The sequence below is a fragment of the Anomaloglossus baeobatrachus genome, chromosome 10, assembly GCF_048569485.1.
Source record: "Anomaloglossus baeobatrachus isolate aAnoBae1 chromosome 10, aAnoBae1.hap1, whole genome shotgun sequence".
In the NCBI taxonomy this organism is placed as follows: domain Eukaryota; kingdom Metazoa; phylum Chordata; class Amphibia; order Anura; family Aromobatidae; genus Anomaloglossus; species Anomaloglossus baeobatrachus.
Window position 1 is genome coordinate 158315256 of NC_134362.1, and position 14873 is coordinate 158330128.

Genomic DNA, 14873 nt, shown 5'->3' on the forward strand with positions numbered 1-14873 from the left:
GCAGTTTGTCAAAATGTAGGTGAGTAACCAAAATCCTTCTGGAAAAGATCTTGTGGACAGATGAGACCAAGGTAAAGCTTTTTGGTAAAGCGCATTATTCTACTGTTTACCCAACACAGAATGAGGCCTACAAAGAAAAGAGCACCGGACCTACAGTCAAATATGGTGGAGGTTCAAAGATGTTTTAGGTTGTTTTGCTGCCTCTGGCACTGAGGACCTTGACTCTGTGCAAGACATCATGAAATATGAAGATTACCAAAGAATTTTGGATGGCTATGTAGTGCCCAGTGTCAGAAAGCTGTGTTTGCATCCTAAGCCATGCGTCTTCCAGCAGGACAATGACCCAAAACAAACCTCAAGAACTAACCAGAAATGGATGGAAACAAAGCGCTAGACAGTTCTTAAGTGGCAGCAATAAGTCTGGATCTGAATACCATTTGGACATATGTGAAGAGATCTTAAAATTGCTGTTGGGAGAAGAGAAGACACCTTTAAATATGAGAGACCTGGAGCAGTATATAAAGAAGAGTCCAAAATTCCAGGTGAGAGGAGGAAGAAGCTTGTTATGGTTATAAGAAGCGATTGATTCTGAATTTTTGGGGTTTTCTATGAAATTATGTCCAATTTGACTTTTTTTACTCCTTTTTTTTTTTTCATTTTGTTTTAATTTTTTTTTTTTTTTGTGTTGTTCCAATACACAATAAACTTTGTGTATAAGAAAACATGTAATTGCAATAATTTTCTGGGAGAAATACTTCTCCATTTTCCAGAACAATTTCAAGGATGTCAACACTTTCGGTCAAGGCTTAAGTATTTGCAAAAAAATACCTTGTTTCATTTCGACTCCAGTTTTTGTTTTTTTCCTGTTTGTTCATAATCTTTCAGCTGTTTTTGTTTTTTTACTTCTGCACCTGATAGAAGAAGACTTATCAATGCATCAAATGCCAGATGACCTTTGAGAACGAAAGAGAAATTCAGATTCACGTTGCCAACCACATGATAGGTAAGATTTAATTTTATTTTATTTTTTAATTTTTTTTTTCCCTGTTTAAGACAATATAGTTTGTTGCAACGTAGAAAATGGTGAATATTAAGAAATGGAATTATTTTATTTATTGTATTTATTTATTGCAAATGCATTGTGAATATTTAGAAATGGATGTTTTTAATTTTTTTTTAATTTATTTATTTATTTTTTGCACATGCGTATGCATTTAGCCATGCTAAAGTACTTGCCATTTGTCAACAGTTTGGAAGCGATTATAGTTCACTTTCTGTGTGTCATGACATTTAAGTGTCTTTAGCTCCCTGCATTTCTCTGTTTCTTCTCTGGGTCGTTGAATGTCTTGGCTAGCGGGGCTGTATGTGTAGACAATGGTCCAGCATCTGACGGATGTTATTTGCATCCCGGACAATATGATCCTGTTGGGTATATATTGTGACACGGTTTCTGAATTTTGGCTGTAAATAAGATTTCAGCTCTGTGTGATGAAATGCTGTTCAGTGTAGAAATTGCTTGATAAAATGTAGGTCTACTGTTGTGGATACGGCTTCACGCTGGGGGATCTATGGGGGCTTACATAGTCCCCTATGGCTCCATACTATGGAGTGGTTCTTCTTGGCAGCATGGACATGCTGAAGGTAGGGCATAGTTGTCACAATTCACCTTTGTCTCTGCTCCTTGCAGAGCCATTGGGTTTGTCTATTGCTCACTTGCCGGCAGGTTTGGTGCCTCGTTCCGGTAATCGCCTTGCTTTATCTGTGGGCTGTTTCCACCGGAATTTCGCCAGTGATAGTTCCTGGTCTGCAGTGTGCGTTTCTGGTTCCCGTGAGTTCGTTCTGATCCTCGTCCCCCCTACCCTGACTCCTCCCCCATCCTCCGCTCCATCCGTCTTGTCTGTGCTCCCTGACTCCTTGACCCTTTGTATGTCTGGTTCCCTCAGTCCCGCTTCCCCCCCTTTTGTACTTAAGTTCCCCTTCGGCTTCTGACCTCGGCTTGCTGTCTGACTACGGTTCTGCTCCCCATCTGTACCTGACGTTACCTGCTGACTACCGACTTTAGGCTTCCACATTACTTTGGCTCCTCTTCCTCCTTTGCACTGACGTGACCTCCTGGCTTAGACTCTCGGCTAGTACGACCATTCTGCTATCTCCCTGTCTAGATACTGGTGACCTCTAGTGGACAGACGCCGCATTATACCTAGGAGCGCTACATCTCTCCTGTGGGCACCCTGGTGGTAGCATTACATTTCTGTATATCCGAAAAGTTGTCCTAATATGACCTTGACTTTAAAGGGGATGGTCAATTTTTTCTTTAAGTTCTGAAACGTATTGGTTACATTAATTTGTGCCACTCCCTAATATATAAGTATTGTGGGTTCTTCTTTTATACTTTTTAATACAGCTTTTTCACACCTCTGATGTGTGCAATATGGCGGCTGGTGCAGAAGCATGTGACCAGACTCCTCCAATTAAGACACAGCTGTTTTTCATTGGAGTAGACTGATGGACAGGTCTGGTCACATGATCCTGCGGCCTGTGAGGAATCTGCATTAACAAGTCCAAGAGGAGAACCAGTAATACTTATAAGGGCCACGAAATCATGTCAGTTAGGATAAAGATTAAGGGGACAACCTTTTTAAAGGGGCATTACCATCTCCAAGATCCTGTCCTAATATGTTGTAGGCGTAATAACAAGAATATTAGCAAATACCTCCAATTAGAAATGTAGTATAGTTCTCCTGATAAGCTATGTCACTTACCTCATGTGCAGGGCACTACAGTAGTTTAGGTATCCATGGTTACGACCACGCGTAAAGGGACAGTTAGTTGTTAGTGGTCGTAACCATGGATACCTAAGCTACTGTAGTGCCCTGCACATGAGGTAAGTGACATAGCTTATCAGGAGAACTATACTACATGTCTAATTGGAGGTATTTGCTAATATTCTTATTATAGGTTCTTGGAGAATACCCCTTTAAGAATGATTACTACTTTTGTAAGCCTGTGATTTCTATGTCTTGTCTGATGTTATACAACATGTATCTGCAGCAGATCCGCTCATAGGCTTTTTGTTGATCCCTCCAGCTTTTCATGATTGAGCTTCTTTCCCCTTATTTCACTGATTGTTATAGGTCTCAGAACCCAGATCGTAACTGATCAAAACTTTTTACATGTCACCCCAAAAGAGCAATTGCCCTCTAAAGAATATGTGACCCAGACTGTATCGAATGTTTATAGATCACTCCTCTGTGATCCCTTTATTTTCGGTATTTTCATATAGTTTCTATGTAGTTTGCTAAATTAGATACACCGAGACACCAACACATTATTAAACTATTCAACACTAAAGGGAATTTGTCAATTAGATGAACCCCTCGCAAGCTGTAAATATGGGCATGCAGGTCAGGTCATTGAAAGATAAATCCATTGACACCTTTTACATCTTTTATTTGTTGCTGCATTCACTAGAGATCATCATTTTAATTAGTATTCAAATGAGGCATTATGTGTTTTGGACATGACGGAGCACTTCCCAAGCCTCTGCCTCTCGAGGTTGTTTCCTCACCCAAAACCAGCCTCTTTAGCTTGATAGCTCATCTTCTAATTTCCTTGCTTGTCCCCTGATATCACACTGACAGAAAGCTATCAATCAGGCCAAAGAGGTTGGTACTGGGCAAAGAAAGCAAAGGCTAGTAAGTGCTCTGTCACTCCTTAATCACTTAATCTCTAATCTGCATATGAATTAATATGCTTATTACTCGGAAATGTACCATGTTTCCCCCAAAATAAAACCTACCTCAAATATAAGCCTTAGCATGATTTTACAGGATTTTTGGAGTATGCTTGAAATCAGAGGCCTACTTCAAAAAATAAGCGAATATCCTGATGAAGAAGTGGGGAGACACTTTGAAACGCATTGATTAAAACCACTAATAATTCAGCTCCTTTGGATTTGTCATTTCTACAACAGCGCAGGGAACGTTCCACTTTAGTTTAGTTCCAAAAATAATATGCCCAAGTGCATGTATTCTGAGGTTAAGATGGGTAAGGACCTTTGGTGATTTTACAGTCATGTGACCATAATGTAACCAAAGGTCTTAATTGCAGGAGTCTAAAACGGAAAAGGAGATGCGCTGGTACGTATGTGCAGTGTGTGTGTATTTATATATATATAAATTATATTTTTACATATATAAAGGTATATTTCTTCTAGCTGCTGCTACCCATGGTTTTCCAAAAATAAGGCAAGATCTTATATTATGTTTGTGGTTCGAAAGATGGGATAGGGCCTGTTTTCAGGGGATGTCTAATTTTTTTCCCATGAACAACAATCCACATATATTCTTATTTATTGCATACATATCTATCCCATCGAATTGAATCACACACATAATATAAGATCTTGCCTTATTTTTGGAAAAGCATGAGTAGCAACAGCTAGAAGATATATAAAGGTGTCCATGGATTTTCATTTAAAAAACCTGCATGGCTATATAGGTGGAGTTTTTTCCCCCATCTTTCAAACCAAAAACATTATATAAGATCTTGCCTTATTTTTAGAAAATCATGAGTAACAACAGCTAGAAGATATATAAAGGTGTCCATAGATTTTAATTTCAAAGACCTGCATGACAATATAGGTGGAGTTTTTTCCCATCTTTCAAACCAAAAACATAATAAAAGATCTTGCCTTATTTTTAGAAAAGCATGAGTAGCAACAGCTAGAAGATATATAAAGGTGTCCATGGATTTTAATTTCAAAGACCTGCATGACGATATAGGTGGAGTTTTTTTTCCCATCTTTCAAACCAAAAACATAATAAAAGATCTTGCCTTATTTTTAGAAAAGCATGAGTAGCAACAGCTAGAACATATATAAAGGTGTCCATGGATTTTCATTTCAAAGACCTGCATGCCAATATAGGTGGAGTTTTTCTCCCATCTTTCAAGCCAAAAACATAATATAAGATCTTGCCTTATTTTTAGAAAAGCATGGGTAGCAACAGCTAGAAGATATATAAAGGTGTCCATGGATTTTCATTTCAAAGACCTGCATGACAATATAGGTGGGGTTTTTTTTCCCATCTTTCAAACCAAAAACATAATATAAGATCTTGCTTTTATTTTTGGAAAAGCATGGGCAGCAACAGCTAGAACATATATAAAGGTGTCCACAGATTTTCATTTCAAAGACCTGCATGCTATATAGGTAGAGTTTTTCGGAGGTGGATCTCATTGACAGATTCCCTATAAATTTGAGGTTTTTGAAACTATAGTAATATTTCTGATTAAAAGAAATCGAATACCTGATAAAAGCACCAAAAAATCTACTAATATTATAAGATGTCTTACCATGTATATGGATGCGATGGCATTGAAATAGTTAACTTGTCCTGTACCTTTACCAATCTAAATTCCTTGTATGGGGGGAGAAGTTCAATTTTGCTGTGACTTGTGTCCTCCACCCGGTAGAAGCGATCTGTAATGACTCTGTGGCGGTGCGGGGGTCTCTCATCTCTCTGCCTGTTTAAGTGCTGATATTGAGCCTCTTCCTCCGCCAAGCTGGCAGCGCCCAGGGTTTGTTCCCCTGCAGAACGTGGCAAAGCAATTCTGCAATTGCTCTTCTTGTAGCAGCCGGCAGATAGCAACAAGGGCTTTTGGGACCTTAAAAAAGGGAAGCCAAATTATATTGATAATAAAGTTTGAGACCATTTGTGGAAAGGGCTGCCACCTCAAGGGTCTTTGCAGGAGAAGAAAACACTGCATTTGCATTCTCCATTTCCATATACCGACTGCAAAAAAAAAAAATGGCCTTAACTCAATTAAGACTTACCGCTTTCGGGACGAATATAACAATTTTATAAAATATTTACAAGGCCATTTGCATTCTCCATGTAAAACGTATTTATTATCTCGGTTATTGGTGGAGACCTTTGATAGAGAACGTGATAAAAATACAAGAAAATTACTTTCTAATACTTGTAACTTTGTAGCACCTCGGCCAACATATAAGATCTGAGTTATCATCGGCATCGTAGTTGTATATATTTTGCTACGAGTTTGCTTGACCTCGTCAATGCCGGCAATGACGGCAAATTTGTCCAAAAATAGCCATTAAATTGCTCAATATTTTGGCAGATCTTGTGATCGTACTTATGTGATCCCGACGAACGTTTCTGATGATTGAATTTTCTTATGCAAAATAGTGCAACTCTGCTATTTACCCCTTTTGGAGAATAGATTTTTGCATGTATCATAGATGGCCGTAGATGTTGGGGAGACTGTATTAGGCTTGCTTAACATGCCATTTATTTTAGAAACACCAGCTCCTCTATCCATGTCTTGAGTCTTGTAGTTTTAATGGCGCTAAGTTACAAATCAGCACACAGCCCGCGGATATGAGCAGTGCTCTTTTTGGAAGAATCAATGTTTTTAGAACATCCTACGTATTGGGACACCTCTTTCAGCCTGAGAATTAGAAACAAGGCACTCTCAAATGGTGATACAAACGAAGAATTTATTCCATAAGTCTTAAAGCAACATGTGACGTTTCGGCCAGGTGGCCTTCATCAAACAACTTGTTATTAAGACTGTCAGGGTAGTGGTAAAAGCAGTGGTATCCACCACTACGCAGCATAGTAGTGCATACTACCACTGCCTTTACCACTACCCTGACAGTCTTAATAACAAGTTGTTTGATGAAGGCCACCTGGCCCGAAACGTCACATGTTGCTTTAAGACTTATGGAATACATTTTTCGTTTGTATCACCATTTGAGAGTGCCTTGTTTCTAATTCTCTGGACATATGGTGTGGAAACCTACAAGTACACCTCAACATCTCCTACACTGTGGCTGTGCCTTATCTTGCTATTACCTCTTTCAGCCTGACTTTAAATGCTTTATATAAGGTGGAGTTCACACTTTGTTGATTTTTCAACGGCAGGCTGCTTGCCGAATTCGGCCTTCTTCTACATGGAAGTTGATGAAATCGACAGTGAAATCCATAACAAACGTTGATGTGCTGCACTGCCCGTCAGATCAATTCCTGTACTTGGGACTATAAACCATTTAAAGTTCAGCAAAAAGATTTGCGATCTCCTGGTCTTGCGTCCAGTTCTCTGTGGACGCCGAATCAGGGCAGTCTTCACTTCTTTGGCCACCATCTAGGGCTTAAGGCTTTACGACGTCATGAACTCACATGAAGCCTAGCAACTCTTGCTGTCTGGCGCCACTATCAACTTGTACAGTGTTTTTCCACACTGTGGACTTGTGCAGTGTGGCAAGGCACCATCATGACGCTGAAGGGCTGAGTTATCTGTAGTCTTTACTTCTTGGTTGTCTTCACTTCTTTGGCCAGCATCTTGGGCTTAAGGCTCGTCGACATCAGGACGTTGCATGAAACCTAGTCATTCATGCTGTGTGGTGGCACTACCATCACCTCGTGTAGTGTTTTGTCACACCATGGACTTGTGCAAAGTGGCAAGACACCATCATAACGCTGAAGGCCTGAGTTATCTGTAATCTTTACTTGTTAGCTGTCTTCACTTCTTTGGCCAGCATCTTGGGTTTAAGGCTCTTCGACGTCAGATGAAGCCTTGTCATTCATGCCTTGTGGTGCTACCATCAACTCGTGCAGTGTTGTGCCACGTCGCCGACTTGTGCAGTGGTGCACAACACCTTCATGATCTTGAAGGGCTGAGTTATCTGTAATCTTTACTTCTGGGTTGTCTTCACTTCTGTAGTCATCATCCTAGGCGAATCTTGGCCTCATGCAGCTTCATGACGTAGCAAAGCCTAGTAAGCCCAAGTTACTCATCCTGTGTTGCACCAAACCATCAACTCATTCGTTGTGGCACAACACTGTCAACTAATGCGGAGTTGTGCCACACTGTCATGGCATTGAAGGACCAAGTAAACGCAAGAGGCACCCATTGTGCCGGGCCAAGTATTCTGGGTCCTAAAGTGAAGACTGCTTTAGTACAACTGCCATGAAGGACGGGACTTGAAGGTGGACCACAGTGGCTTTAATCTTTTTACTCAACGCTAAAATAATTTCTAGCTAAATTCCAACAATAGGCTCTTTACCCTCAAAATTTGGTGTAGCCTATATTACAGTTGCACTTAAGACCGAGACCCTTTATTACCCTGTGTGTATATATGAGCACGTAGGAGCGCTGCAATTGTATTTCTTGGGCAATTTTCAGTTGTATATTTTATGTTAATTTCAGCCAGATTATTGCCCCCCTGCCAGTTTTACTAGAGACTTGCTGCGATATGAATAATTTCTATCACTTCTGGCTCAGCCCCCCCCACCCACCGTCCTTATTTAAAAGATTTGGCACCTTTCTTTCTTTTTAAGATTTCCGTGGTAGCTGCGTTCTGGAATCTTGAGAACAAATGAAACCTTCCAGCCAGAGTCACTCGTGGTGCGAATTAATGTAAAATAGCTAGAATAATTACAAGGAAAGCAGCCCTCACAGATGTTTTTTCTCCCATCTAATGTAATAACTGTTTACCAAACTGTTTATTTTCTGCTGTTGATTAGGAATGAAATATTGTCGCTTTCTTCTGTGCAGAATTTCCCACACTTCCTCCTGTTAAAACTCCTTATATCCTTTCATTTAAGGGTATCAATTATGCCAGGCATTGTTTTGCAATCTACTTACAAATGTGCTAGATTCACATGATATAAATCCTAAAACATATTCACAGTGCAGCATGTTTTTTTTTTGTTAAATGCTCCTACGTATGTGGTGGAAGGCTAGAATTGGTCTAGGTTCATGTATGACTGATGGGAGGGCCTATATCTTTGTATCTTTTGGTTGTCTTTTATTAACCGATTCGTGTTTTATAGTACAAGGTTAATGCTCTACGATACGGATTATCTGAAGCTGACTGACTAAGCATTTTCCTAATTTACATTTCTAAAGGCTGCTTTACACGCAGCGACATCGCTGGTGAAAGCACCCGCCCCCGTCGTTTGTGCGTCACGGGCAAATCGCTGCCCGTGGCGCACATTATCGCTTGTACCCATCACGCATACTTACCTTCCTAGTGACGTCGCCGTGGGCGGCGAACAGCCTCTTTTCTAAGGGGGAGGTTCGTGCGGCGTCACAGCGACGTCACACGGCAGGCGTCCAATTGAAGCGGAGGGGCAGAGAGCAGCCGCAGGAAAGTCACGCCCACCTCGTTGCCGGAGGACGCAGGTACGATGTTGTTCGTCGTTCCTGGGGTGTCACACGCAGCGATGTGTTCTGCTTCAGGAACAACAAACAACCTGTGTCCAGAACAAGATACGATATTTGGGAAATGGATGGCGTGCCAACAATCAACGTTTTGGTGAGTATATTACATCTTTATCGGTGGCTTGTATGTGTTACACGCAACGATGTCGCTAACGAGGCCGGATGTGCGTCACAAATTCTGTGACCCCACCAACGACATCTCATTAGCGATGTCGTTGCGTGTAAAGCCCCCCTTTAATCAAAATGTCTTAACAGTCCTGGTTATGTCGTGGACTGCGGTCAGATGCATTCCGCTTTTGATGGCATTCCATTGGAATAATCCATCATGTCTTGTGGCAGCTTGGACGAAATGTCATCGGTGACCTTACTTTTAGGAGCTGGTTTCAGCTAAACTGGTAATAAACATGGGCCGATAGGCTTTGTAGACACATCGGTGGTATGAGCGGTACATCTGTAGCTCAGACCGGCTCCTAAAGTGATGTCAATGAAGACGATCCATCCAAGATTGCACAAGGTACAATGGAAGTCTGTGCGATGGGTCATTTGAATGGAATGTGATCGGAAGTGGAATACATGTCTTGTAACCGGGAGTGATGCCGATAGAAGAGCGTGTTATATATCACACACACAATCGGCATCACTTCTGGTTACAATACATGTATTCCTCATCCGATGACATTCCAAATGACCCATCGTACGTGTTGTCATCTTGAATGAACGTCTTCAGTGACATCAATTTAGGAGCTGGTCTGAGCTGTGAAGACGTTTCATCTAAGATGACACAAGGTATGATGGGTCATTTGAATGGAACATCATCGGACTTGGAATACATATCTTGTGACCAGGATTGATGCCGATAGAAGAGTGTATGTTGTATAACACACACACACACACACACACACACTCTCTCTCTCTCTCTATATGAATAAATATATATAAAATAATATATAATAATAATTATATAATATATATAATCTCTGTATATATGATTAGTGAGTTGGCAGTCAAGTAACGTGGCACGGGGTGGTAGTCGTGGGCGAGGCAATTGCTGCCGCATCCCGACAAGCTACATAAAGATGGAGGTGCTAGCTGGGTTTGTGGTGTTGCACTCCGGAGGTGATAGGCCTTTGCAGGCCGCGTGTTGCTGGTGGTTTTGGCCGGCCAAGACCAGATGGTACACAGTTCATTGAGGGAAACCACAAGTTCATAAAAAATATTGTTTTACTGAACATAAACTTGGCAACAACAATGTACGTCAGATAGCTGACACAAATCTTCTTGCACATTTCAGTGTCACAGAGGATCATTGAGCACACATGCTTCACTTTAGTTGTTCCAACCTCCCTTAAGTTCTTTTCTTCCCAGCACTCCCCAGCCTAGTCCTACATCATAGTCTTTGGAAGACATTCTCCTCCTCAAGCAGTTCCACGTCTTTTCCCTCCTAGAGGGATGGTGCCAATATGGCTGGACTGAGCTATAAGCTACTGAAGATGCCCCAGGGACACTCGCTCAGGACACTCACTTCATTCCTTGTCCTGCTCTGTCGTGCACCAGGACCCATCTTTCTCAGTCTCTCATTCATTGGTCAATGCGCTGACTCGGCTCCACTACATCACTCTGTGTCACGGTCACCTCCACTTCTTTCTGTTGTTCCCTCTTTTCCCCGGTCACACTATCCAAGTAACAGTCTCCCTCTCTTCAGGACACCCATGTCATGCTGCTCCACAGACCTGAGGTCTGTTCCTGACACAGGCTAGGCCCTAACGCTCCCACAGAAACCGTTCCTCTCCCTCAGCACTAGCTCTTCTCCTATAGGTTAATTTAAAATTTCAACTGTCACCTGTCTGTTGCCGGGCAGATTTAACCTTTCACCTGCAGACCTATAACACTTATATACCTTATTATGGGATTTCAATCAAAGACCCCCACGCTGCAAGGCAACAGTGCTGACCACTGAGCCACCGTGCAGTCGTCATAGTCTAGAGATGTTGACATGCATGGTTGCTTGTATCTGATACATACACTTGATGTGCAGCGTGGTGCGGAGTTGACTCCAGATGTCACGACACACTACATGAAATGCCTGGTCCTGGATGGGTGTGTGGACTTTCGCTGTGTGGGCTGGGAACCCATGTAGGGCCCGTACTGCCCCTGGTGTCTGTCTGCTGACCAGGACCGGACAACTCACTCTCACAAAGAGGCCAACAATTCACTTTAGTTCTAAGCCACACGGCATGAAAATCGGTGCGAGTGTAGTGCGATAAAAAAACGCATTACACTCAGAGCAATATCAGCCTATGTGTCAGCGCACATGAGCGATTATTTTCTCAGCCCTAATCGGACCGACAAAACAATCGCAGCATGCTGCGACTGTAATGCGATCCAGGTTTCTCTCACACCCATTCAAGTCTATGGGTCGAGAGAACAATCATACTGCACTCGCAGAGAATGGCAACAGCCGGCTACGGAGGAGAGAGGGAGATAAATCCCTCCCTCTCCTCCTCCATACCGGCCCGCCCCTCTGCAGCACCGGCCCTTCCTTCCTCAGCACCGGCCCGCTCCCGCAGCTGAGGTCTGCTCGCACGATCGTACCTCAGTCGCAGGGACACTCGCATGACACTCGGCTCTGCTGTACTGCCAGCGTGAGCCGAGTGTCATGGGAGGGGATCGCAGTAATTCCCGTATGGCCCCAGCCTTAAGCCACAACTCTTTACTGTATGGTTCATTGTCATTCACAACTTTACACTCCAGATAGCGGGCACATATCTTCTAGCATGTTAACATTAGCAGACACAGTTTAGCTTCCCTCTGAGTTACTTCCCATCTAACTGGGCCGTTGAGCTCCAGTACAACCCAGTGCAGCATTACAGCACACCGTGATGGCCACATTCCTTTCCTGCAGTCCCACGTCCAGTCTCCTCAAGGGTCCCATAATGACCGGAGTAAAGCTTTGCACACTTGGACATCTAATGGTATACTGCTTGGTTAGTTGACTACATTCAGACGTCAGTTGAGGTTAAGGGGCCTTGATGTGATGTTAGGATTCCACCCTCCGGCTCCTATCGTCTGGGGTCACTCCATTCAAAGATCGGTCTCTCACTACAATGCTGTATGTACCCTGTTTCTCTAGCCACTCCTGAGGATCTCACTGTCTTGCCTTCTGTCTCCTTTGCTTCGTTCTAATAAAGCACCCACTTCATGCGATCTTCATTTCCGACCGACTATAGACTGTCACGTTTCCTAGAATTAACGAATAGTCCTTTCCCACTCAGCTGACTCCTCCCAGGATGGGCTAGTCACAATGTTTACTGTGTCTGTCCCTGCAGTCTGTTGCTGGGCAGACTTAACCTCTCACCTACATTTCAACATCTTACAAATTACATCATCAACACTGTATCACAATACCTTAAACCTTCACAACCTATATTATATATTATGCATTACATTAACATTACACTACAATTCACCAGACACATCACATAAGAATATTTAAAGAAGATGCAAGACATTATTCACACTACAATACATGACAAGACAATAACATGATTCGTGTCTTCAGGGGTAGGAACTAGGGATGATCGAATATCACAAATATAAGGCAATATTCGGCTTCGCGAATATCTGACGAATAGTTCGCCGCTATGCGAATATTCGATGCTCAATGTAAGTCTATTGGAAGCCCGAATAGTTGCTATTCGGCAACTATTTGGTTTCCCATAGACTTACATTGCGCATCGAATATTCGCAAGTCGTCGAATAGCGGCAACCTATTTGCCGAATATGGGCATTGACGAATATTTGCGGTATTCGATCATCCCTAGTAGGAACACAACAGCCATAGTCCACCACTCTTGCATATGAAATTAACTTTTTTTTATTCTACCTGGATCCCAAAGAGGAGCCTCCATAGCTGTCTAATCCTATTGCCTGAGTATGGATTGCATTTTTTGCCTTTTGCATTGCTCGACTCCTCAACTATCTCCATCTGTAATGAAATAAGCTGTCGTGTCTGCCACGCCATTTGAAGCTGGGGACACCAAACACCTTATTTTTGTGATCAGTGGGGTCCCAAGTGGTGGAACCCTCCAACAATTAGACACCTCTTTACAAATAAGTTATGCATTATCTCACATAGAGCAAATAATCTCCAGAAATATTAAAAAAATACCATATACCGTATTTTTCGGACTATAAGACGCACTTTTTTACCCCAAATGTTGGGGGAAAGTGGGGGGTGCGTCTTATGGTCTGAATTTGGCTGCGGGGAATGAGGGTGCTGCGGTAGAGCAGGTCATCGGGGGCACGAGCAGGCTGTAGCAGCCTGCCATGACCACGTGGGCCCGCTCATTTCATATGCACGCCCATCCTCCCGCCCATCATCTCTCAGCGCTGAAGCCAGCGTTGACAGGTGGGCGGGATGATGAGCGGTGGGTGCGCGCATAATTAACAGGCGGCCCGCATGATCACCCCTGGCAACTACAGCCTGGAGTGATCATGTGCGGCTATATTCACTGCCCCCCGTGCATTATTATCAGCGCGGGGTGCAGTGAATCAGTACACTCACCGGCCACGATCCTTGCAGCACCGCAATGATGTCTTGCTGTCTATGCCGGTCAGCTGATCTGTGTAGAGAGCGGTGAGCACAGCGATGACGTCATCGCTGTGCGCACAGCTAGTGTCCACACAGATCAGCTGACCGGCACAGTCAGGAAGACATTGCGGTTCTGCAGACAACGGTGACTGCTCCACTCAGCGGCGCTGCAGCTGAGACAGAGAGGAAGATGATCGGTGCTGCAGGGAGTGAGGAAAGGTGAGTATAAACGTTCATTTTTTTTTCTGTGCCATAGGATACAGGCCATATATCAGGATGGGGGTATTTTATGAGCAGGATGGGGGGTATATTATGAGCAGGATGGGGTATTTCAGCAGGATGGGGGTATATGAGCAGAATGGATGGGGTATATGAGCAGGATGCATGGGGGTATATGAGCAGGATGGATGGGGGTATATGAGCAGGATGGATGGGGGTATATGAGCAGGATGGATGGGGGTATATGAGCAGGATGGATGAGGGTATATGAGCAGGATGGGGTATATGAGCAGGATGGGGGTATATAAGCAGGATGGATGGGGGTATATAAGCAGGATGGATGGGGGTATATGAGCAGGATGCTGGTATATGAGCAGGATGGATGGGGGTATATGAGCAGGATGGGGGTATATGAGCAGGATCATATACAAGGCAGGAGGATCATTACCAGGATGGGGTACCTTAGTAGAGAATTTGGGGACATTACCCCCATAACAGTGTCAGCAGCAGATCCTCGCCCCATAACAGTGTGTCATGACCACATTTCTTGGTTAAAATTTTATTTTCCTATTTTCCTCCTCTAAAACCAGGGTGCGTCTTATGGTCCGGTGCGTCTTATAGTCCGAAAAATACGGTAATGTACAAGATTTTCCTTATATTCTTAGAGCCATATACACATTAGACTAATGTTGGCTGATACACAGGCTCGCGTATATTAGGGCCCCCTGATATTTGTCGGGGGAAATAAGGATCCAGCATACCTGATTTCGAGCTGACGATCCTTTTTATTCTAAGGCTAGGTTCACACTTCCGT

At 43.1% G+C, this 14873-nt stretch overlaps 1 protein-coding gene across 1 annotated transcript in view; it reads left to right on the forward strand.

Annotated features, from left to right (window-relative positions):
* The window catches only part of ZNF423 (zinc finger protein 423), a 373454-nt gene that overhangs the window by 186779 nt on the left and 171802 nt on the right, over positions 1-14873 (forward strand). The window contains exon 5 of the mRNA XM_075325752.1: positions 919-1003. Coding sequence (XP_075181867.1) covers positions 919-1003 — 85 coding nt within the window. The remainder of the gene's footprint in view (positions 1-918; positions 1004-14873) is intronic.